The following is a 26,177-nucleotide window of genomic DNA, read 5'->3' as shown; positions in this document are numbered from 1 at the left end:
AATTGAGGTTTTATGGAATAAACACGTCCGTTTGCTTTTGAAGGACGGGTGTCCTGGAGTATTTCACAGCAGTAACTAAATTATAAGATAAAGTTGTTCAAGTCCCACTGAGAGGTTAAAAGATGACACTGATGGATCCTCCCTCAGTTGAAAGCAGCTTCCAGTTCAAGTCGAGTCTAAGAAGACTAGAGCTTCATTCTGTGTAGATCCACTCAGAGAACATAAATGTGTGGGTTTCATTTCACATGAATCCACTCCATGAGGTGTTGTAGAGCGGGGGATGAATGCAGCGTCTCCTTCAGGGTGTCACAGGTGAACTGTATCCTCCTGTAACGTGTGAAAAATGAGCATTTCAGCCTCGTTGTTGCAGAAACCTCCCCCCTCCATCCTCTGAAAGGGATCAAAGTGATGAAAGAGAACGAGCCCCTGCTGTCTCTTTGCATCACATCCACACGGCTGACCCCAGGTAGTGTTTAATCTGTGCAGAGCTCGTCTCAGCTCACACTGGAGCCCACGCTCAAAGCCGCAGAGCTGCTCTGCCTTTTCATCGCTGACACTGATATGTAGTCGTTTCTCTTTTTTCCCAGTCTGTCGTGCTTTCATTGTGTCGGGTAATTACACTGCGGCGGGGTCTCACTCTGAGAGAAGGACGGGCTCATTATAACAAACCTCGGTGAGATTACCATCAGGTTCTGCAGCTCGTATACGTCTCACAGCTGACGGACAAAGGACCCCCGCTCCTCGCCGTGTTATCAGGAAACACTGGCATGGCAACTAGAATACAACCTCCTCCATCTCTCTGCTTCATCCCTCCATCAAACACCCTTTCATGACGCCTTATAGAAACCCACCATCCTGGAAACTCTTTGGATTAGCTCTTACAGCAGAAACCTGACGCTGATTTGATCCGGGAAATTGATTTTCCTCTGAAATCTGCTTTTTGCACCTGCAGTTCCTCCGGTGTCCACTAGAGGCTGTCTCATTTGAATGGTATAAAATGTGATAACATGTGTGAATGAACCACTTATGGTTTAAGCAGTTTAATACCATAAAAATTAAAGTAACCTGCGATCTATCAGGGAGATTGATCTGCTGCATTCATAACCATCATCTTAAAATCAGCATCATAACTCCGCCCACTTTTGGGACTCCTTGTTCTGGACGATCACCGTGTCTCTCCATCTTTTATCCCCCTGCTGCTGAGGTTGTAAACGACGGCTGGACTCAGCCATGAGAGGAATGCTCAGAGATTAGTGGCGCCATCTGCTGTTGTGAATTGATATTTGCATTAAAGCTCCAGTCAGGAGTTTTTAACTTTTGATTAAGGCGTCTGTTTATGACCTCGAGTGATTACCTGTACGCTGATGAGACAGCAAAGTCTCTTGACGATGAGACATTCGACTGTTAACAGAGAGCAGGATGAGCGTTTGTCATTTTACATGTATGGGACAAAATCGGCAAATACTCCTTTTGACCACAGGGGGCGCCAAAATCAACACAACATGAAAATTCCCCACAGGAGCTTTAAATTACTGAACCTCAGATATAAAAAGATCCTCCTTTTTATGGATGTATTCTGAGGAACAAAACCTGTCTACTAGCAGCTCTCTGTGCTCTCCATACCTGGCTTGTTCTTTGATTCATGGTGAGATGTTCGTGGGCGTCAGGAGGATGAGACATCTTTAGGTCACCGGGTTCACGTCATTGTCTCCTAAAACAGAGACACCACACATGAGGCTTCAGTCAGTAAATCATTGAAGGGCATCATCCTTTTAAAACGTCTATGATGTTGCGTAAGGAGGATAAAAGCCATGTTTTCAGCTTCAGCTCCAGATAAGTGATGTTTTTATCTGAGTAAGAGGCGTTTTGATAACAGATATGTCTTTACTTTGGCTGTGGTGTTCAAAGACAGTCAAGAAAGCACAAAACGTCTCTGTTATTCTTGGCACAGCACCTGAATCCAGGCTGCATATCACCTAAACTCTGGATATCTGAGGCACAGTTTGATCCTTGATTTAACATTTCTATAAAACACTGTAACCTCCTCTCTGAGTGATTCAAGGCGAAGGGGAGTTTGAGGTTAATATCTTTGCATCACGAGCGCTCTTGTTTGACCCGCCTCTCTGCCTCGCTGCTTCGACCTGTCAGCCTGAGCCACCTGCAGCAGAGACAAAGGTGAGCCTGATGAAGAGGAGGGCAGGAGGGCAGGACGGAGCGACGGGGTGAGGAGGGTCAAAGATGGAGGAATTACTTTGGCTCATCTTCAACAACCTGCTTTATTTCATATTACTGAAAGATCCCCTTTTTACCTGGCACGAGTCCTGCAAGAGGCACACACACACACACACACACACACACACAAACACACACACACAAACACACCAACACACCATCATGCAGGTGTAGGTGTGCTTAATCGACTCCAGCAGCGGACCGTTCCTTGTGATAACAAACCCTGACATCAACTGTGATAACATCGTGTTCAGGACTCATGAGGGCTGCTGACAGACTCTGAGTTTATGGATGAAGAGTTCATCATGTCCACTACAGAGTCATGTCTGTTATTAATGCAGTGACTTCCACTACAGAGTCATGTCTGTTATTAATGCAGTGACTTCCACTACAGAGTCATGTCTGTTTTTAATGCAGTGACTTCCACTACAGAGCCATGTCTGTTTTTAATGCAGTGACTTCCACTACAGAGTCCTGTCTGTTTTTAATGCAGTGACTTCCACTACAGAGTCATGTCTGTTATTAATGCAGTGACTTCCACTACAGAGTCATGTCTGTTTTTAATGCAGTGACTTCCACTACAGAGTCATGTCTGTTTATAATGCAGTGACTTCCACTACAGAGTCATGTCTGTGTTTAATGCAGTGACTTCCACTACAGAGTCATGTCTGTTTTTAATGCAGTGACTTCCACTACAGAGTCATGTCTGTTTATAATGCAGTGACTTCCACTACAGAGTCATGTCTGTTTTTAATGCAGTGACTTCCACTACAGAATCATGTCTGTTTTTAATGCAGTGACTTCCACTACAGAGTCATGTCTCTTTAATGCAGTGACTTCCACTACAGAGTCATGTCTGTTTTTAATGCAGTGACTTCCACTACAGAGTCATGTCTGTTTTTAATGCAGTGACTTCCAATACAGAGTCATGTCTGTTTTTAATGCAGTGACTTCCACTACAGAGTCATGTCTGTTTGTAATGCAGTGACTTCCACTACAGAGTCATGTCTGTTTTTAATGCGGTGACTTCCACTACAGAGTCATGTCTGTTTTTAATGCAGTGACTTCCACTACAGAGTCATGTCTGCTTTTAATGCAGTGACTTCAACTACAGAGTCATGTCTGTTTTTAATGCAGTGACTTCCACTACAGAGTCATGTCTGTGTTTAATGCAGTGACTTCCACTACAGAGTCATGTCTGTTTTTAATGCAGTGACTTCCACTACAGAGTCCTGTCTGTTTTTAATGCAGTGACTTCCACTACAGAGTCATGTCTGTTTTTAATGCAGTGACTTCCACTACAGAGTCATGTCTGCTTTTAATGCAGTGACTTCAACTACAGTCATGTCTGTTTTTAATGCAGTGACTTCCACTACAGAGTCATGTCTGTTTTTAATGCAGTGACTTCCACTACAGAGTCATGTCTGTTTTTAATGCAGTGACTTCCACTACAGAGTCATGTCTGTTTTTAATGCAGTGACTTCCACTACAGAGCCATGTCTGTTTTTAATGCAGTGACTTCCACTACAGAGCCATGTCTGTTTTTAATGCAGTGACTTCCACTACAGAGCCATGTCTGTTTTTAATGCAGTGACTTCCACTACAGAGTCATGTCTGTTTTTAATGCAGTGACTTCCACTACAGAGTCATAACTGTTTTTAATGCAGTGACTTCCACTACAGAGTCATGTCTGTTTCTAATGCAGTGACTTCCACTACAGAGTCATGTCTGTGTTTAATGCAGTGACTTCCACTACAGAGTCATGTCTGTTTTTAATGCAGTGACTTCCACTACAGAGTCATGTCTGTTTTTAATGCAGTGACTTCCACTACAGAGTCATGTCTGTTTTTAATGCAGTGACTTCCACTAGAGTCATGTCTGTTTTTAATGCAGTGACTTCCACTACAGAGTCATGTCTGTGTTTAATGCAGTGACTTCCACTACAGAGTCATGTCTGTTTGTAATGCAGTGACTTCCACTACAGAGTCATGTCTGTTTTTAATGCAGTGACTTCCACTACAGAGTCATGTCTGTTTTTAATGCAGTGACTTCCACTACAGAGTCATGTCTGTTTTGAATGCAGTGACTTCCACTACAGAGTCATGTCTGTTTATAATGCAGTGATTAATTTAAGGTGCATATTTCCTTCTAACCACACTGTTTCTCCATCTTCTCTTCTTGTCATCGTCTCTACCTCTCCTCTCTGTGTTCTGTAAATCGTGTTGATCTGACAGAGACTGACTGACCCTGGTTTTTTCCTCCCAGTCGTCCCCGTTGTCATGTTCTCCTCTGAGCTGAGGGTAAATAGAGCAGAAAACACGTCTCTCTGCATCATGAGGGAAATAAAAGATTTAAGAGCACGTGAGGACGAGGGAGCGACACATCACGTCACGTTTAGGAGACGAGTCTCTCTGAGCAGAGGTCACACGACTCTTGAGTGTTTGTGTCTCATTCTTCTCTTGTTTTGAGTTGTTTTTGGGTCAGTTTTGCATTTATTGATGGCGTGCAGCAAAGCGTGTTGAGAATAGAAAGTGCCATGTGCAGAAACGTCGCTCAGTTCAGCAGGTGAGCTTCCCTCAGAGGTGGATGTGTTTGTGTTTCACGCTCACGCTGCCCTGAAGAGGAAAAAGTGACGGCGTTACAGGAAGCACTCAGTTCACCTTCACTCACGGAAAATCCTGCGCGTTGACTCAGATGATTTTACGACAGAATAATTCACAGCGAGCCAGTTTTGTCTAAACATCACATTCCTCAGACGGTGAAGTGCTCGCCATGGCGAACACTTAATGAACGGAAAAAGCAGTAAAAGTGTAACAGCTCCTCTCTCTCTCTCTCTCTCTCTCTCTCTCTCTCTCTGCAGCCCTCACGGTCCAGGCCGCCTTCATCCAGTTCACCAAGGAGCCAAAGTCCCAGGATGCTTTGCACGGCCGCAGCGCCATGCTCCGCTGCGAGGTCAGCGACCCGACCGACATCACGTACGTCTGGCTCCACGACGGGCAGCGCCTGCAGAACGACGAGCGCCGCTTCCAGGAAGGGAGCAACCTGAAGTTCACGGCGGTGGATCGGCTGCTGGACGCGGGGAACTTCATCTGCAAAGCGGAGAACCCGGCGGTCGGGGAGATGCTCCTCTCCACCAACGCCTCCTTCAATATCAAGTGTGAGTGTTTGATTTCAGCCGCCGCCGCCGCCTTGATGCGCGTCCTGAGAGAAAGGGGTTTCATAACAGGGTGCTTCCAGAGCCTGGATCAAAACCAGCCAAACAAAGATGGCGTATAAGATGACAGGTAGTATGAGCTGCAGGAATGTTTCCAGCTTGTTGCTTTATTCTCCTCGGCTTCCTCTCCCTCGCTCCAGAGGAAACTCGAGCTCCGAGCCAACAAGCATGTGTTTCTTGTTGCTTGTTGTTGTGTAACTCTTTTTTTTTTCTCCTCACATACTATCAAAAGGCTTTTGTCTGAGAATCACAGAGCGGGTCTTTAACGTCTCAGCTCACTTATGGAGGTTTAGTTTAGACGTGTCCTCTTTCCTGCTGCTTTTTTCTTTCATGTGAGAGTCTCTAAACTTTTTGTCCCTTTTAAAGAGACAAATAAGTAGCGTGATGAAACTTTAGAGGGCTGTTATGAAGCTCCAGAGGACACCATGGGAACTCTTGAGGTTCTGGTTTTGTTGAGGCCTTCAGGTACCGTTCGTTTCTGAAGCTCTTTGTGAGAGTGAAAAACGTCTCCATCTGGAATATGTTGCATCCATCCGGGAGGTTTTTTTCTTCCTCTGCGGTGAACTTTCTGATTCAGAGGCTGATTAAGAGAACAGACGAGCGTCCGGACCTCCTGGAAGAAACACAGAGAACACAAATGTGATGTGTGCTTCCCCCTCCCTCAGCAGATCTCCTGGCCCCTGCAACAAGCTCTAAACGATTCAAATGTTCATCCTGAATCAACAAAGTGAAACATCTTCTCCCTCTTTGATGTGCTACAGGCAGAGCTGCTCTCTCACATGCTGTAATTAAACTTGATGCAGAGCGGCGTCCAAACTCCCACAGATCACAGAGAGAGAACCAGTTCGACGTGAAGCACCAGTTTCTGAGAGCTGACCCAGAATAAACTGTTTTATCTGCCAGGTCATTAATGTTCCCACGAACAGCAGCGAGGCGAGTGTTTTTACTGGAAAGAGGGGAAGGTGGTGCGCTCGTTTGTTTGGTGTAATCACTGAGAGCAAGAAGAGGATTATTTTTAGAAGAGAGGAAACATGTTTTAATGATCAGTGCAGCAGGACTCTCACTGGAGGAGACGTTAAAACTGCTGCAGCGATAAAATGAGGAGTAATTAATCTTAACATGAGATGCAAGTTGATAGCAAACGCTTCGCAAGGCATGCTGGGACACCAAGATAAAAGGCGGGCGCATTAAAGCTGCAATCAGCGTTTTTAAAACGAGGATGATGTTCATCCTCCCTGCAGGTCACATCACCTCTTTGGGGTTTTCCAGCTAACGATTTCAGAGGTTTGGTTCAGCAGCTCATCATGGAGCAGCTCGATGAAGAGTTTAAAGGTGACATATCATGCAAAATTGACTTTTTAATGGTTCTTTACCTGAAATATGTGTCCCTGTCTACAAACCCCCCGAGAATGAAAAGAATCCATTCTGCCCCTGTTCTGATTTCTCCACCTTTCTGTAAATGTGTGTGAAACGAGCCGTTTCAGACTTCCGTGTTTTTGTTACGTAACAACAATATCCGGTCTGTAACGGAGTCAGAGCTCGGAGCTTGTTCAGCCCATAGACTGTATAAAATAATACTGAATCCCCTCCTCCGTTTTTCATTACCTGCACACACGTGTGCTAACAAGGAGCTTAGGAGGGAGGCATGCTAGTTGTAGGCTGTCTTAATAAACACAAAGGTCGGTTTTACTCCCCACGTCTGCAGATTTGAAGATCTAGTGGATGATTTTTATTTGTCATGGATAAGTGCTAGCGCTAATTAGCATAGCCACATAGCTACATGTTCATAGCTGTAGCTGTAGCTGTGTACCAAGACACACGTCGACATACTGACAAATAAAACAACAAGAAACACTAAATCTGTGACCAATCCTTCATAAAAGGTCCCGCTGCCTTTCTGGTAGAGGTCGGTTTTACTCCCCACGTCTGCAGATTTGAAGATCTAGTGGATGATTTTTATTTATCATGGATAAGTGCTAGCGCTAGTTAGCATAGCCACATAGCTACATGTTCGTAGCTGTGTACCAAGACACACGTCGACATACTGACAAATAAAACAACAAGAAACACTAAATCTGTGACCAATCGTTCAGAAAGGTCCTGCTACAGGCGCCTCTCCGTCAGGATCAGATTCAGAGGGTTGAAGTAACGTGATCTCTGAGCAGCCGTGTATATTCAGCCAACATGTAAACATTAGATCAACGTGCTGGAGAGCCGAGGCACATCCACTTCCTGAGGGGGCGTGGTCAGAGAGAAAACAGAGTGTTCTGAGGAGGACTGAAGAAACGGACTTTTCAGGCATGCCAAAATCTGATTTCAAAGTGTTTTTTTGAGCATAAACTTTAAAGACATGTTTTGGGGACCTCTTAGACCAATATATATTGATGAAAAAAGTGTGATATGTCACCTTTAAGAGGCGTGCAGGTCGATGATGAGGAGCATTTAGCTGCTTCAGTGTCTGGAAGACAAAGTGCATGCTGCAGAAGTTCAGACACTTCTGTAGAAACAGAGAGATTTAACGTGTCTCCTGCAGTCACAGTTTTGAGTCCTGAGTCTGAAACGTTCTCACAGGTCGACTCATCTTTGGAGAAATTAATGCTAACTTTTTATAGAGTGCTCACATTTTGATTTCAGCTTTAAAAAAAGAAAAAAGGTGAGTTTTTGCAGATAAATGTAGAAATATTATTATTATAATTTGTTTTCACATTTCTTGTTATTGATTGACCAACAAGTGTGTGCACCAGTGCTCTGTCATTATCAGAACCCCAAGCCCCTCTCACCCAAACCTCCCACGACTTAAAAAATAAATAAATAAATGTTTAATTAATAAGAAAAACAATATCAATTATAAATAATTGATAAATAAAAATACAATAAATTATAAAAAAAGAAGGAAGGTTAAATAAACCTCCTCAAACGCCACTCCCCATCTCGCCGCCTCACATCATCAGATGCCAACCTCCTGTCCCCCTATCACCAAGTCCAAGTACCGCACCTAAGGGGGACAGAGCCTTTGCCATCGCTGCCCCCACTCTCTGGAACTCTCTCCCTCCACACATCCGCAACTCTGACTCACTTCAATCATTCAAAAACCACCTCAAGACCTACCTGATCCAAAAAGCATATAACCCCCGGCCGCACCTCTGTCCCTGTTTTGTTTTATTTATATGTTTTATTTTTTAGTTTCACCTTTATGTAAAGCGACTTTGAGTACTTAGAAAAGCGCTATATAAATTTGATGAATTGTTATTATTATTTTTATTATTATTATAAATATTAAAGATAGATTAAAGGAAGGGGGAGAGAGGGAGGGAGAGAAGTGGGCAAGTAGAAATATCTTTCAAAACGCTGAAACTCTTCACTGAGTCCACCTCTGTGACCTCTGCTGCAGAAACAAACATGCTTATTCTTCCTTTAAGTGGATTTAAAGTAATTTAATTAATTTGTTGAGCCTTAATTTACGTCTTAAGGAGTCATTGAGGGGATGTCTTTGTCTCTGATGGCTGTATTTAAACGGGAACAACAACACCCTGATGAACAAGCAGAGCAGCTGAGCAGCTTTATAACAGAAAGAGTTTGTATCATGCTTTTGAGTTAAATTAGAGACGAAGCACTTCTTGCAAACATTTCCTCTCATGCATTGCTTTTATTTACAGTTTGAGTCCAAATATAAGAAGTGAGAAAGATGTCTAAGCACAGTGACACTTGTCTGCAAATTTCTCTTTAATCACGTTCATTTAAAACTATATTTTCTCCAGATAAGTGCAGACATGTTGGATTTTTTTTGCTCCGTGCATGGACTCCTTTCAAAACACACAATGAAACACTAGAGGACAATTTACTCGTGCTGCAAACAGAAACCAGATACTGCTATTTTCTGCCGAATCTGTAACGGGAGATTGTCAGATTTTAATGTTTTGCACAATGTTCAAAACTTGAAATGTAGATGTCAATTTCTGATCCACACAAAAGCAGCTTTGTCTCTTATTTGTAGAATCTGAAGAGCTTTAATGATAGCATGCACGCTCTATTTTGGAGTTTGTGAATCAGGCATGTATTAAATTCAGACTAAGGAGGTCTTTGAGATAAGCTGCTTGAAAAAGTCAACAAGCACCAGGGTTTAACATGGAGTGCAGTGAAACCACTCTGTAGATATAAAAGCACTGCAGACTGCAGGAAGAGAGGAGATGTCGGAGGTGAAGAAGTCTGCAGCTCTCTGAATGTGCAGCTGGATCTGTGAGATTGATTTAAAGATGAAACTCAACCAGTAGACTTTAGAGCATGCTTTTCTCAATCACACTCTGAAGATGAAGTCTGAAATCATCCCTCTTCACCTCCGTGTGCTGCACCTGTCTGTATGCATGAACACGTTTGTCTCTCCATCACTCCGCTCCGGCTCTCCACCCGTCATCCTGATCGCTGTCAGCGGATCAGACGTTGTTGTGCGACACACGCGCTCATATTTCCCCAACATACATTTAACGGGCGATAAAGCCGCTCAGCTCCAGAGTAAAGATCCCCTCCGGCTTTAATCCTGCATGTGGGCTCGCTCATGTGTGTGCCAGTTTGCGTGCGTACTCATAAATGTAGGTTGGGGGGTTGGGGGTGGGGGGGGTCTTACATATGTACTGTACATGGACTGTACCAGAGGAGATCCTCCCCCTTCCTCCTCCTCCTCCTCCTCCACCCGCTCCTCCCTTGCTCCCCTCCCACCCTCCCGCTCTCTGCAGACACAGAGAGGGTAATTTATCTTACTCACAATGGTGGGTGGGCCGCTCCCGCCAGAGGAGAGTTATTCAGAGTAATTATCCCCCCTCTGTTTTTACTAATAGAGGTTTTTAAAGCCCCCCTCCCTCGTCCCCTTTGTCTCGCCCGGTCACTGGATCTCCGTGACGCAGCGTCAGCAGAGGCGTCGAAGGGTCAGCTTGGTGTTTGGGTTTTTGTACACTTCGACTGATCCTCCAGGAAAGTTCAGACTGAGTTTGGGGGGCAGTGATAGAGCCTGATGGTAAAAAGGAAGCATGGGAAGGTTTAATTCAAACACACACACCCACACACACACTCACACACACACACACACACACACACAAACACACACACACACACTCACACATTCTTGCTTTAATCACTCAGCATGTGTCCTTAACCTACATTTGTTCAGCAGATGTAGTTCGCAGCAGATTCCTCTCTGACGTTCCGCCGTCACTCCCTCAGCTTTAGATTAAGATGAACTTTATCACTCACCTGTTGGAGATTAAACGTGTTCCAGCAGCTCAGATGTATAAATGTATAATTATATGATATAATATGTGATAAGATAATACTTTATTGATCCCTGGGGGAATTTTGGTTGTTGGCGCAACACATGCAGAGAAGCAAGAGCAACACAAGAATAAGGGTTGGAAAAAATAGAGAGTAAAAATAAAGAAAAACATTTTTCAATTAAGTGAAAATACATAGATAAATTAAAAATTGATAAATAAATCAAAATACAGAAATAAAATAATAACAGATATATGAAATGAAATTGGTAAAATAAAGTAAAGATATATACATTAAACCAAAAGATACATTAAAAAAAATGGGTAAATCAAACAAAAAAGATACAAATTAAAATGAGGGAAATAGAATAAAATTAGATGCATATAAAAAATAGAGACGTATAATAAAAATAGAGAAATAATTAAAAATAGGGAAATAGAATAGATAAATACAATAAAAACAGATACACAAATTAAAAATAGGGAAATAAAATGAGAGAAATAGATTAAAAATAGATTAATATAAAAAATAGAGAAATACAATAAAAAATAGAGAAATTAAATAAAAGAGAAAATTGCAATAAAAACAGATACATCAAATAAAATAAGAATAGAGAAATAAAATAAAAGTAGAAAATATAAAACATAGAGAAATACATTAAAAATAGAGAATTAATTAAAAAATGATAAATAAAATTGAAATAGTTAAATTAAATTAAATAGATAAATAAAATGATAATACATAAATTAAATAAGTATGAAAATTAAATGAATATAGAAATGCTACACATGGTATAACCAGTTGTAATTATACATAAAGTAAAGACATGTTCTGCAGAAGTGACAGGTTGACATGGTGTGAATATGACAGATAGCAACAGAGTCACTAGAGTATGATATAATAAGACAAAAGCAATAAATATGCACATATATATATTCATCATGCAGACCTTTAGACAAGATCTAGACACATTCTGTTTTGATATAATGAAGTTAAATTACACAGAGTGATGTTACACAGTGTAAAAAGTCAATGCACGGACACAGCTGTGCAGAAATGATCACTAAAATATTAAGACTATATGCAAAAACATAATGAAAATACATAAATAAGTTAACCATATGAGCCAAAAGATTAATAAATAATATGATTAGCAAACATAACATTATTATAAGTTTGTGCAGGATTAGTTGGAGGCATGGGTAGTGAGTTTATCTATCAACATGATTGTATAAGTTATATTTTTTAAGGTTAAAAAGCGTAAAATTATGAAATACATTTTCCTGTTTTGATCACATTAGCTGTAAAACGATTATCTCTTGTCAGAAAGGCGTCTCTTTTAAATTCTCAGCCCTTTTTTTAAAGTATGTTTTCTGCATGAAGCCGCTCACACACATGTTAAAGATATTTCCACACACATGTTGCTGTCAGTCAAAATCACATCCTGGAGAAAACATGATCCAGCTTCTCTTCACGGCCACAAATCAGCTCACTGAGTGACACACACACACATTTAAACCCACACACACACACACACACACACACACACACGTTGGCACGCTGAGGTGAAAGACAGTCCAAACATCTGCCTCCCTGATATCCTCACATTTCATCCATTATCTTCCACGCGCTGACAGAGCTTCCTGTTCTGGCTCCAACATAATAATTATCGTCGTCTAATTACGCCGCTGCCGCTCCAACACTTAGGCGTGCGCTCAGAGAGGGATTACTCAAATATTTCCCCTCTAATAGGTTAGGAAAGAGCGCCTTCTGTTTGCAGAGGGGACAGCTGGAGAAACCTGAGCTGAGAGCGTCAGAATGTGAGGCCGTCAGAAAATCCAGGTCAGACTGGAAATTAAATTTAACAGAGACGTGATTTTAAGCCGCAAGAATTCAATTCAGCGAGAGTGTTGGAAACTCAAGACCGTCATAAATCTATAGACAACTGCTGCGCTCCAACAGGCTGATGTGGTGTCCAGAAAATGGCACGACACGTTTCAGTGGCTTCGTTAGTGAAACAGGAAGTTAAATCCTGAAACTTTTAATTCACAGATCGTCAGAAAGCATCTTTAAGAAGAAGCTGTTTGTTCCTCTCTGATGTTCAAGGTGACGGAGGGTTTTCCCCGAACACATTCCTGCCTCTGAGTTGTTGTTTTGTTGGGTTGCCGGTCACAGCAGGAAACTCCACACACACATTATCATGACAGTTTGACACCACCTGATCCAGGTAACACCCACCTGTTCCCCTGACAGGTTCAGACACATCCTCTGATACCTGTCGTTCATCAAACTCTTACTCTCTGACTCATTGTTTCCTACTCTTGTTGTGTCGAGTAGAGCTCTAATAACAGGTCTTCATCATCTCCTCCTCCTCCTCCTCCTCACTAACTCACCACAGCAGCCTTGACTCACACACACACAACCAATTATCACCCCGGAGCTGCGTTCAGTCTGCAGACCTACCAGAGTATTTGCAGGCGTGCATTCATGCTGAGGGCCGCATGATCCTCAGCTGTGTTTCACTTCTCAGCACAAACACACACACACACACACACAAAAACACACACACACACACATGTTCCTGTGTGGCGTGATGTGAACACACTCACAGTTGTTGGGCGTCTGTGTAAGGAGGGAGAGAGAGGGTTGAAGGGCATGTTACTGTAGAGATGGTTTCCCATGATCCTCCTGGGAACAAAGAACTGCTTGGATCCTCAACAGGTCATCAAAACAGGTCTACAGAGCGCCCCCTCTGACCTCTGAGTGGTGATGCAATCTTTCCATAAGGTGCTCTTCACCCACAGTAACTCAACCGCAAGAACCCGGGTTTTACTTTAGTTCCTGGGTAGTTAATCTCCCTTGGGGGTAGTACTTTCCAAAGGTACAGGAACTTTTGGGGGGGGGGGCCTGCAGTGCTCAAGGTTTCTGATTGGTTGGCTACCCTCAGTGTTTTTATTTCCCCCTCCGTCGACAATAACATCACACACACCTGTGATTCACTTGGTTTAATAACTCCTGAACATCGTTCTTCTCTGAGCCTGATAGTGTGAATGCGTCTCTGTCAGCTCCCGGTGTTCCAGTCTGAAGAGTGACCCTGTAAACTGGAGACCTTCAGCTGAGCGTGTCAGTGTTTGTGGAGTTTACAACAGCTGCTGAAACACAGAAGGAGTCCTCGGGAATGCATCCTAGTTTAGTTTTTATTTTCCAAATATCCTCATCATATATTTAATGATCATCTAAAGACGTTTGTGAGGGATGCATCCGGCTGAGAGTCTCCAGTTAACAGGGTCGCTCTTTTAACTGGAACACCGGTCCATCTCTCACATGGATTTAAAAGTTGAGCGTTTAAGGCGTGTTGAATCCTCTTTGTCCCCTTCCAAGTGTTGATTGGTCAAAGTGAGCTGTAGAATTCTAGAACACCTGCTGTTGCTCTCCATACAGACTGTTTTTCCTGCTGACACCTGATTGGTGGATACTACTCAGACTACAGACAGAGACCAGAACCTTTCTCAGACTAAAACCCAGACCCCTGAGATCCAGATTCAACATGTTTCTGAATCAGAATCTGTAATTACAGGTTAGTTGTAGCTGAAAGTAAAAAGCTTTGTCAGGTCTGTCCTCAAGAGGAGAAGAAAACTACGTCTACAATGTTTGTTTGTTGAATGGAGGTCTATGAAAGAGGATTAGAGACACTGATGGTTTTTTTTTAGCTCTGACCTTCTTCACGGAATGTTCCATTAGTTCTCAGAATTCTGCAGACTCTGTGACCCCGTGTTCAGCCGTGTTAATTTGTGACCTTTGAGTGTTTCCTCACCTTTAAACGAGTCGGTGTGTTGGAATTTAAATTTTCTGTTTTAACGACGAGGAAATTGTTCTCTAATCGTCACTTTCTCTCGCTCTCTCTCATACCGAGCATATTTCATAAATGATCCGAACATAAGTAGAGTCTCAGCCGCCTCGGGCTATAAGAACAGAACTTAATGGAATGTCTTACACACACACACACTCAACATACACACTCAACATACACACTCTGTAAAAACCCTTATGGGCAACTCAAACAAACCTGCACACATGAACCGTGCTGACTGTGCAGTTAATCATGTCGTGTAACCGCAGCTTATACATCGTCACATAAATAACATTAGCGCTGGTTTCTCCTCTGTGTGTGAAGTCAACAGGCTGCAGCAGAGGGGGATTCCAGAGAGGCGTACTGACGCTGACGCCGTGTTACTCACAGATCTCAGCTGTCAATCACTAAATCAGACATCCAGGTCTTTAAAATAAACTTAAAATGCATTTATTTTATGCTTTTTACTCTTTTATTGTTTGAATAGTTCCTCCAGTCTTTACATTGCTTTCGTTTTTATCATACAAGGTGTTTAACCTCATGCACTGCAAAAACTGAAATCTAAGTAAGATTGAATATCTCAGATGAGGGTGACATTTGCTTATTTTCTGCCGGATAAGATAGTTTTCTCACTAAGCAGTTTTTATGCCCCACCTGCTGTGGGAGGACAGGATACAGGAGAGCAAGACTGAACTAACTGGTGAAGAAGGCCAGCTCAGTCCTGGACCCTGAGGTGGTGGCTGACAGGAGAACTATGGCCAATCTGTCGTCTTTGATGGACATTTCTTTTTTCTATATATATTCTTGTTAAATTCTTGTTCTGTACACCTTCTTGTTTGCTGCTGTAACTCCATGAATTTCCCCCGTTGTGGGACGAATAAAGGAGTATCTTATCTTATCTTATCTTCACTTTTTTTTGAGTGTTTTGGTCCTAAATGATCTCAGTAAGATATTACAGCTTGTTACTGAGATTTTATGACCTATATTGAGTAATACACGCTTGAAACTCAAATATCAAATGTTACAAAGCTGTTTCATCAACACTCACAAGTTAAAACTTCTTTTTCAAAGTCATAATTTCTTATTTCAAGCATGAAATAAGAAATCATGACTTTGACACATTTGTATCTCTTCACACAATTAAAACAAATGACAGCCAAATGTAATCCACTGTTTTATTTTCATTGAAACAATAGAGAATATGTTCTACTATATTTAGTACAGTTGGCACAGTACTGTAAACTGACACTTAATATTTAAACATTTAACATTTCAAACTGAAATAATTACACTCAGATAAATTCCTCCAAATTACAAGGCATTAATATGATTTATGAATTCATCTGCTTTTTGCTCATTTAAGAATTTTAATAATATGATCCTACATGATGAGAAATATATTCTTAACTTTTGTCTTTCCATCAAGAACAGTAAATTAGTTTTTAGTGTAACTTTCCTGGTTTCAAGAAATGTAATTCCTAGCGCGTCATTATGTCAAAATAATGGTATTAGCATTTACTTAATTGAAGAATATTTTCAACATATTGAGAAAAGAAGTCTCTTTTTTTAATTTCTATCAAGAAAAACACATGTTATTAGTGAAAGTTCACACATTTTAAGATATTTCTGGGTTCATTGAGGTTAGATATTTTTACTTGTTTTGGAAAGTCTTCAAGCCAAATGTTCTTGTTCTGTTGGCAGATAATGTTGCTTACTTTAAGTAATATACCCCCAATTTTTGTATATCTCTTCTTGTTTTTGAAGGCTGGCTTTTTGCAGTGTGTCAGGTTCCTTTTTTCAGCGTTACTCCTTTAATCTCTGCAGCAGATTCTAACTGTGAAGCTCTGTGGGTCCCTTCCTGCTGCTTTTATTCATACTATACAAACAGACTTGACTTTACAGGCTGCGGTGCACACTTGATGTGTCTTTTACAGACAGTAAGTCACTGACCTCTCCTGTAAATGTCCATAAAAAGCTGTGTGTGTGTGCAGGACTGTGGTTTGTCGGTTAAAGCGATGTGGTCGCTCTCCTGAGTCACTGTCGTGTGACTCTCCCTTCATCCCCTCGAGGACAGACAACAGGACTACCACTTAACTCGATTCCTCCTCCTGTCCTCCTCCTCCTCCTCCTAACGCTCTCCTCTGCTTCCTCTTCCTCTGCAGGGTTGGAAAGCGGAGGCGTCACTCTGAAGGAGCCGGCATCAGAGGGGGAGATCGAGAGCTCTGCGCCCGTCACGCTGCGCTGCCACATCGATGGACACCCACGGTGAGTCTCCTCTTCCCGTTAGAGCTCATGAATGAGGAAGAGGAAGACGCCTGTACTCAACAAATGTATGTTCTTCCTCTCCTCATGTCCTCCTCTCCCTCTCAGGCCGACGTGTCAGTGGTTTAAAGACGGGGTGAAGCTGACGGAGAAGAGTCATCAGATCAACAATAAAGAGAGGACGCTCACCGTGAAGAGCGCCAGCCCAGACGATAACGGCCTGTACTACTGCTGCGCCAAGAACGCAGCCGGACACGTCTGCAGCAACAGCAACTTCACCCTCAACATCATCGGTGTGTTTCCTCTCTTTAATCTTTGTCACTTTGCAGAACATCAAGAATCCTTTATTCATCCCAGAGCTTCAAAACACACAAACTACAACACAACACGATCCAGCAAACAAAACTCAAACTTTACAGAAATGCATCTTAATAAAAACCTCAAAAGATGAAGCAAGAAATAAAAGGCACACTGGTCTTGAAGGCCTTGTTTGCTTATTGGAGCTTTATTCATTAAAAACTATAAATCAGGTGAAACTCAGTCGATCCACTCACCTTCTTCACCTTTCTTCTTGATAAATAACAATAAATAGCAGCAATCAGCGACCATGTTTTCAGCAGGGAGTGTGATGAAGAGGAGGAGGAGGAGGAGGTGTGTGGACCATTAGTGGTGAAAGAACAGGAAGGGGATGTAATGGAGTCCCTGATGTGATTACCTGAGAGTGTGTTAGCACCTTCTTCTGCCTCCATCCCTCACACGCACACACACACAGAAACAACAACAACAACAACACCATCAGAGAGGTTCTCTACGGTGACTCAGAACACTTTAGTTGTTGTTAAATTCATTAACTCTAGAGGAAGAGTTCAGCGTGTCGTTCACGAGAGGTTGGCAGGGGGTTTGAAACGCCTCGGGATCCTCCAGGAGGATCTCAAAAACACTGCTGGGGGAGAAATATGTCTGGGTCGACTTGCTTAGACTGCTACCCCATGACCTGATCACAGAGAAGCAGAAGCTATAGTAGTCTAGGCCTATAGCAGTCTGAGCCTATAACAGTCTGAACCTATAGCAGTCTGAGCCTATAGCAGTCTGAGCCTATAGCAGTCTAAGCCTATAGCAGTCTGAGCCTATAGCGGTCTGAGCCTATAGCAGTCTGAACCTATAACAGTCTGAGCCTATAGCAGTCTGAACCTATAACAGTCTGAGCCTATAGCAGTCTAAGCCTATAGCAGTCTGAGCCTATAGCAGTCTGAGCCTATAGCAGTTCAGGCCTATAGCAGTCTGAGCCTATAGCAGTCTGAGCCTATAGCAGTCTAAGCCTATAGCAGTCTGAGCCTATAGCAGCCTAAGCCTATAGCAGTCTGAACCTATAGCAGTCTGAGCCTATAGCAGTCTAAGCCTATAGCAGTCTGAGCCTATAGCAGTCTAAGCCTATAGCAGTCTGAGCCTATAGCAGTCTGAGCCTATAGCAGTTTAGGCCTATAGCAGTCTGAGCCTATAGCAGTCTGAGCCTATAGCAGTCTAAGCCTATAGCAGTCTGAGCCTATAGCAGTCTAAGCCTATAGCAGTCTAAGCCTATAGCAGTCTGAGCCTAAAGCAGTCTAAGCCTATAGCAGTCTAAGCCTATAGCAGTCTGAGCCTATAGCAGTCTGAACCTATAGCAGTCTGAGCCTATAGCGGTCTGAGCCTATAGCGGTCTGAGTCTATAGCAGTCTGAGCTTATAGCAGTCTGAGCCTATAGCAGTCTGAGCCTATAGTAGTCTGAGCCTATAGCAGTCTGAGCTTATAGCAGTCTGAGCCTATAGCAGTCTGAGCTTATAGCAGTCTGAGCCTATAGTAGTCTGAACCTAAAGCAGTCTAAGCCTGATCCAGCTCTAACTATAAGCTTTATCAAAAAGGAAAGTTTGAAGCCGACTCTTAAAAGTAGAGAGGGTGTCTACCTCCCAGACCCTGACTGGCAGAATATTCCAATGGAGTTGAGCCTGGTAACTTAAGACTCTACCTCCCATACTACTTTTAGAGACTTTAGGTACGATGAGCAGGCTTGTTCTAGAGGGGTAATAGGGAACCAAGATTTGCACGTGGCTCTATTCTTTTAAATGTGAGCTCCACATCATCTTAACAGGAGGTGGACTTAAATACAGTTCCTGACTTTAGTGTTGAAATTATGTTAATCATGTTTTAAATTTAAAGGTTCCACAAAGTGCGGCCATCATGTCACTAAACATAACGTCTAATATTCTTCATAAATCCTGACTATATTGATCTTGCTTCGTATAACAGACCTCCCCTCCTCCCGCTGCAGCACCTCTCTGTTGATGTGTAACTGCAGTTTGTAAAGATGTGTGTTTCTGCAGGCTCCTCAGGCTGCATGTTACTGTGCATGTACTGTATGAGTGTATTCCCCCCCCCCCCCCCCCGCCCACAGACCGGGTACAGTACATACAGGAGAACATCTGTGCATGTAACCTGATGCCCTGCTCCACTCTAATTAGCCACCTGCAACACACACACACACACATGCAGACACGCTAGCTTAGCACCTGGCTGCAGGAAGAATAGGTAATTGTTGAGTTTCCAGTTACGGCGTCGCCACCCTCGGCTCGCCTGCTCGGCTTCACCTGAAGGAGAGGCTGACAGATTTAAACGGGTTTGTGTTCACGGTCACGGCTCTTTGAGAGGAGGGGGTCACACTCACGTCCTGGGTGGGCCAGGTGCACCTCTGAGTGCACACCTTTTCTTTTCTTCACACCTCAGCACAGGAGGTATCCCAGTTCAGCTGCTGGCACCGTGCACCTAAAACCAGGATTAGAGGTGTTTTCATGTTCCTGTAGCGAGATCAACGCCTGCAGATTTGTGTTGAAAGTAAAACAATGTGATGAAGGCTCCACTCCAAGCTGTACTGTACCTAATCTCTACTTTTGGCAGGTCAGAGGGTGAGCTACATGAGGAGGTGATATGAGGTCATTTCAAACTCAGGGAAAAATCCTGCAAGCTCCTCTGAGGACACTTTAAAGAGCTCAGACTTATCTTTACATTTAAAATTTAGATCAAATACAGAAGTCGCTCCTGCCTCATGAAGCCTCTGGACGCTCTTTATTTAGGCAGAAGTACAGATAGAGAAGACTCATGAGGAAGATGAGGGTCCAGATAATCTGCAGGTCCTGTTCTCTGACCTCATTAAGTCCCCAGAGGCCCTCGAGGTGCTGACACACCTCCACCTGAAGGCCGCTCGCTCCGTCCTGTTGGCAGCTTTTAATAAAACCCTGTTTCAGATGTAATCACCCCGATCTGTTCTCTCTCTCTCTCTTTAACAGACAAGAGCTTCCCCCGCTCCGTGGTCACGCCCGAGGACCAGGTGGTGCTGAAGAACGAGGAGGCGGCGTTCCACTGCCAGTTCACCGCCGTCCCCGCCCCCACGCTGGAGTGGTACCACGAGAAAGAGCCGCTGGTTAACAAGTCACGGTACGTCTGGAGCTTCTCTCCTTCCTCTCCTCTGCCACACTGTTTCCTGTTTCTCTCTCACTCCTTCCTCCTCACTGACCGTTACACTCACTTCTTCATTTACCTAACCCTTTATTTCACTCCTGAGAACCATCATGGGTGTGCCCTCACTTCTATGGTGTGGAATAAATGCAAACATGAAATAATCAGAAAGAAAGAGAGAGAGAGTTTAAGTCCTCGTAGTGAACGATAATCTTGCTCCCTTGCTCTCCGTGTCCTTTGAACCCGCTGAGCCGGTACCCTCTCTCCGGCTCTCAGCTCCCTGTATCCTGTTACCGCTCTCGCTGAAGACGGATTGCACATTAGGAATATTATTACTGGAACAGAACAGTGTAAAGTTTCTGCTATACATCACGGGAGCTCAGGCCCTCTCAGCCAATCAGAGAGCACTCTGCAGCTCTGCGAGTGGACCCCCCCCCCCCCCCCCCCAGCAGCAGCGTGTACAGAAACACAGAAACATGAGGTAATAAGCAATTTCTATACGGGGAGCTGAGAGCGCCTCAGGGTTCACACGGCTCATGTTTATACAGACGCTCTGTAAACGGCCCTCATGAGAGCCGCCTGTTTATAATGTAAAGATTTATTTTATATGAAAGATCCTCGTTTTACATCCAGCTCAGGGACACAGAGAATACTGTGTGTGTCTGTGCTTTCACAACAGATCTTAAGAAAGGAAAACATAAACATGAAAACAGGCTAGAGTTACACGACAATGTTAAACCTTCCCCACATGTGATTGTGACTTATCTTGATCTTAATTGGCTTGTTTTAATACATTTTAAATGCTTTCTTGACAAATTGGAAACTATTATGTGGTTTGAAATGCCAAATCCCAACAAGTATTCTCCTCAGACTCTTTCTTTGCAGCATTTAGCAAGTTACAGTGGCAAGGACAAACTTCCTTTAACAGGCAGAAACCTCCAGCAGGACCAGACTCATGTTAGACACACATCTGCTGATACCGTGTTGGAGAGAGGGATAGAGGGAGGAAGAGAGAGAGAGAGATGATAGTGATGAGACGGATAGTAGTAGTTGTAGCAGCTGGAGGATGGTATATCCACAGCAGCAGAGATCCAGAGGAACCTACGAGACAAGGGAGCTCAGGGACTCCAGAAAGGTCTAAGGAAAGAGAAAAGAGAGGGAGACCAGAAGAAAGAAAAAGAGGAGAATAAATAGTGAAGGAAAGGACGGGATAAGAAAAGGGGACAAAGGATGAAGAAACATGGAAAGAACAAAGAAAGACATAAAGAAAGGAAAAAAGAAAGAAAGAAAGAAGAATGAAAGGAATAAAATAGAGAAATAAATTAGGAAGAAAGGAAGGAAAGAAAGAACAGAAGGAACAGAAAAGAAAGGATGAATGACAGAACCAAAAAAGGAATCTTCGGCAGAGATCCAGAGGAACCTACGAGACAAGGGAGCTCAGGGACTCCAGAAATGGTTAGTAACTTTAATGGGACAGGAAGAGTTAAAGTAAGAGACAGGCAGAGAGAGGAGAGAGAGGGAAAGACAGGATCCCAGTGTGTCAGTCTAAGCCTATAGCAGCATAACTAAGACCTGGTCCAAGCCTGATCCAGCTCTAACTATAAGCTTTATCAAAAAGGAAAGTTTGAAGCCTACTCTTAAAAGTAGAGAGGGTGTCTGCCTCCCGGACCCTGACTGGTAGATGATTCCAAAGGAAAGGTGCCTGATAGCTGAAGGCTCTACCTCCCATACTACTTTTAGAGACTTTAGGTACGATGAGCAGGCCTGGATGCTGGGAGCGTAGTGTTCTAGAGGGTAACCAAGATTTGCATGTGGCTCTTTGTTTTTAAAAGAGCAAGCATCCTTGATCCTGAGATGGGCTCTTAAATTTGAAGTTTGATGCATCCTGAGGTTTGGCTCAGGTACTTCTACCATTATCAAACACTATTATACTAATAGTTATAATGACTATGATTGTGACCAAATATAAACACAGTATGTAAGAAATAACTGTAAAAGTAAAAGTATTTAGAAAAGTAAATGAATGAATGCATCGTATATCAGGTAATTTAAGGTTTATTATTTATGAACTCTCAGGTGTTTAATGATCGTGTTCGCTGCAGGTTCACTCCCCTCGTCTGTGCTGACTCAGGAAGATCACAGAGAGGCGGATAACGGGCGTGAACACACACACACACACACACACACACACACACACACACACACACACAAACACACACACCCAGACTGTAGTTCAGCGTGTCCGTGTTTATTGATCCAAGCCGATAAGATGTCAGAGGAATGCAGCTCGTCTGTTTCCCGCCCCGCTCTGTGTGAACAAACCTCTCTCCAGATAACGTCGATGTTTGATGTAGATTATTTTCATACGTGTGAAAACCGAGAGAAACACACCGGTGTGAGCTCCAGGCTGTTTCTGCAGACCGGAGCGTTCAGTCCCAAGGGTCGGACCGGCTCTGGAGGCAGGAATATGAAACTGAAGCAATTCTTTCTGCATGACTAAAAAAGATTACTGCCTCAAAATAAATCTGCCTTTGTTCGTTTACTCTCCTGGTTATGTTCGACTGTGTCCTCAGAGTGAAGTCATGTTTCTCTGACTTGCTCTCCATCTCTCTGGTGGGAACACACACGAGGTCCCAGAGCTCATTTCCCTCCTTTGACTGAACAGAGAAGAAGAGATGACACAGAGATATCAGCCGTCCAGAGGGAGCAGAAACAGAGTTCTGCTTTAGGAAAACTCTTCTCAGGAATTAGACTCACAGAGACTGTTGATGATGAAGTACCCTGTCGGTTTGTTGCCTGCCTTTATCAAGTCTTAGATTGCATTTTGGCTGCTTCATGTTGGCTGTGTGGAGTCAGAAGTGAGCATCTTTGGAGGAGGCAATATTCAAGCGTGTGCAGATATTTCTAACAACAGATTTTTTCTCTGTGTCTTAAAAATAATTCTGTCTACACCAGAGATGTTTTTTTGAACATGTCTCTTTCCACATGATAATGCAGACACAGTTGAAAACACCTTCATAAGCATGAAGCCGTTTCAACAGCAACACAGTCCGAATCATAAAAACACTAAAAACTAAAAACTAAAAACATCAGCACACAGGAAGCCCGGGATCCAGACTCTACACGAGGGATCTAAAAACATTAAGGCTGACTAAGGTTATCTAGTTAAAATCAGACTGTAGATGTTCCAGGTGAAAGCTGAAAGGTGCAGAACACATGAAGGCTTTCTGTCACAGCTCAGTTTGGACTTTAGGAACAACAATCTGCAAAGTATTAAAGGAACAAAAGCTGTGAATTCCATACTTCATGGTTATTAGAGTGGAAAGGTGTTGTGAATTTTAAGTAGAATGGCTTTGATACATATTCCAGAATGGCTTTGATAAGTATTCCAGAATGGCTTTGATACATATTCCAGAATGGCTTTGATACATATTCCAGAATGGCTTTGATACATATTCCAGAATGGCTTGATACGTATTCCAGAATGGCTTTGATACGTATTCCGGAATGGCTTCGATATGTATTCCGGAATGGCTACGATACGTATTTCGGAATGGCTTTGATAAGTATTCCAGAATGGCTTTGGTACGTATTCCAGAATGGCTTTGATACGTATTCCAGAATGGCTTTGGTACGTATTCCAGAATGGCTTTGATACGTATTCCAGAATGGCTTTGATACGTATTCCAGAATGACTTCGATACGTATTCCAGAATGGCTTTGATACGTATTCCAGAATGACTTCAATAAGTATTCCAGAATGGCTTTGATACATATTCCAGAATGGCTTAGATACGTATTTTGGAATGGCTTTGATACGTATTCCAGAATGGCTTTGATACGTATTCAGGATTGGCTTTGAAACAAATCCTGGAATGGCTATGATACATATTCAGGAATGAATTCGATACGTATTCCAGAATGGCTTTGATACGTATTCCAGAATGGCTTCGATACGTATTCAGGATTGGCTTTGAAACAAATCCTGGAATGGCTATGATTCATATTCAGGAATGGCTTCGATACGTATTCCAGAATGGCTTTGATACGTATTCCAGAATGGCTTTGATATGTATTCAGGAATGGCTTCGATACGTATTCCAGAATGGCTTTGATAAGTATCCCCCTGCTGCTGAGGTTGTGAATGACTCAGTGTCAGGGGTACACTGGCTTTACAGAGAAGTGGTGCCCCCTAGTGTTGTGGATGAATATTGGCATTGAAAAATCTAGACCCTGAATTTAAGATGAATCAAAAAGAAGCTCTCCTACAGTCATGCCAGTGTGATATTTCCTATGCCAGGATTAAGACTGGATTGACCTTTTTTGGTCTTCCCTGCTTTTATTATTTAATTTCTCCAAACTCTGACAGTTCTGTTTCAAAGAAGCGATGACCTGCTGGTCTTCGTCGTCTCTGTGGATCTGTATCTGCGCTCTCTGCAGCTCGCTTTAGGTCACTCTTTAATTACTCCTCATCTCTCCCATCTCTGGCTCTGAATCCTCCTTCAGCCTGCCAGAAGCACACAACTTTTTCAAATTAACTCTCTAAGTAGGTCACTTTTTCTGTGTTCTGCGGACAGAATCTCAGCTTTTACTCTAACCTATTTAGAGCAGCAGATGGCTTCAGAGCATCAAGGCCGCTCAGACACAATAAGGTAACATGCCAAGCTTTCAAAAAGTGGGTCTACGTTCAAACGGCCTCGACTCTCTGACGTTAACTCTTCCTGTTCGGTGCATTATCACCATGTGAACTTATTGATGCTTCTCTGCAGTGAGTTTCATTCACACCTGTGAAATGTGCTCCTCCTCCACAGAGTCATCCTGATGACAAACGGCTCCCTGCTCATCACTCAGGTCAAACCCAGAAACACAGGAACCTACAGGTGTGTCGGCCGGGGCGTGAGCGGGGCGCAGGTCACACTGGAAGCCTCCCTTCTCATCGCAGGTACGCACACACACACACACACACACACACACATTCCCTCACTCACACACACACACTGTGAGCTGTTGACCTGTAGGGAAGGAAACACCTGAGACGTGTAATCTGAGAGTCAGGTGGGTTACATATTTTATCCTGCTCTACATCTCTCTCTCTCTGCATCTCTTTCACTTAGAGCCAGATCTGCTCATGATAATCACATTCCTTTATTGACGTCCGGCCCAGCTGTATCGACTACACACACACACACACACACACACACACACACACACACACACACACACACACACACACACACACACACTCCCCTGAAGCCTTTTCCTGTTTCCTCTCAGCATTATTTCCTCCATCAGTCTGCAGCTGTTTGCTTGTTCCATCTCTCTACTGCACACTGCACCTTTAAATACTACACTGCACCTTTAAATACTACACACTGCACCTTTAAATACTACACACTGTACCTTTAAATACTAAACACTGTACCTTCATATACTACATACTGCACCTTTAAATACTACACACTTCACCTTTAAAAGCTACACACTGCACCTTTAAATACTAAACACTGTGCCTTTATATATTAAACACTGTACCTTTAAATACTAAACACTGTACCTTTATATATTAAACACTGTACCTTTAAATACTACACACTGTACCTTCATATACTACATACTGCACCTTTAAATACTACACACTGTACCTTTAAATACTACACACTGCACCTTTAAATATCACGCAGTGCACCTTTAAATACTACACACTGTACCTTTAAATACTACACACTGTACCTTTAAATACTACACACTGTACCTTTAAAATACTACACACTGTACCTTTAAATACTACACACTGTACCTTTAAATACCACACACTGAATCTACCGATGTTGGCGGTTTTTCTTTAAGAATTAAGAACAGTTCAAGTTCTTG

General features: G+C 42.9%; 1 protein-coding gene across 2 annotated transcripts in view; it reads left to right on the top strand.

The window, feature by feature from the left end:
- ptk7b (protein tyrosine kinase 7b) overlaps nucleotides 1-26,177 on the top strand; it is a 111,646-nt gene that overhangs the window by 72,790 nt on the left and 12,679 nt on the right. For both annotated transcript variants that reach the window (XM_034682095.1, XM_034682096.1), the window contains exons 2-6: nucleotides 5,093-5,389; nucleotides 16,721-16,823; nucleotides 16,929-17,113; nucleotides 20,138-20,285; nucleotides 25,118-25,248. In XM_034682095.1, coding sequence (XP_034537986.1) covers nucleotides 5,093-5,389; nucleotides 16,721-16,823; nucleotides 16,929-17,113; nucleotides 20,138-20,285; nucleotides 25,118-25,248 — 864 coding nt within the window. The remainder of the gene's footprint in view (nucleotides 1-5,092; nucleotides 5,390-16,720; nucleotides 16,824-16,928; nucleotides 17,114-20,137; nucleotides 20,286-25,117; nucleotides 25,249-26,177) is intronic.

This window comes from Notolabrus celidotus, chromosome 4 (assembly GCF_009762535.1).
Source record: "Notolabrus celidotus isolate fNotCel1 chromosome 4, fNotCel1.pri, whole genome shotgun sequence".
Taxonomy (NCBI): Eukaryota; Metazoa; Chordata; class Actinopteri; order Labriformes; family Labridae; genus Notolabrus; species Notolabrus celidotus.
The sequence above is the reverse complement of the archived record's forward strand: the minus strand, read 5'-3'. Positions and strand labels throughout refer to the sequence as shown.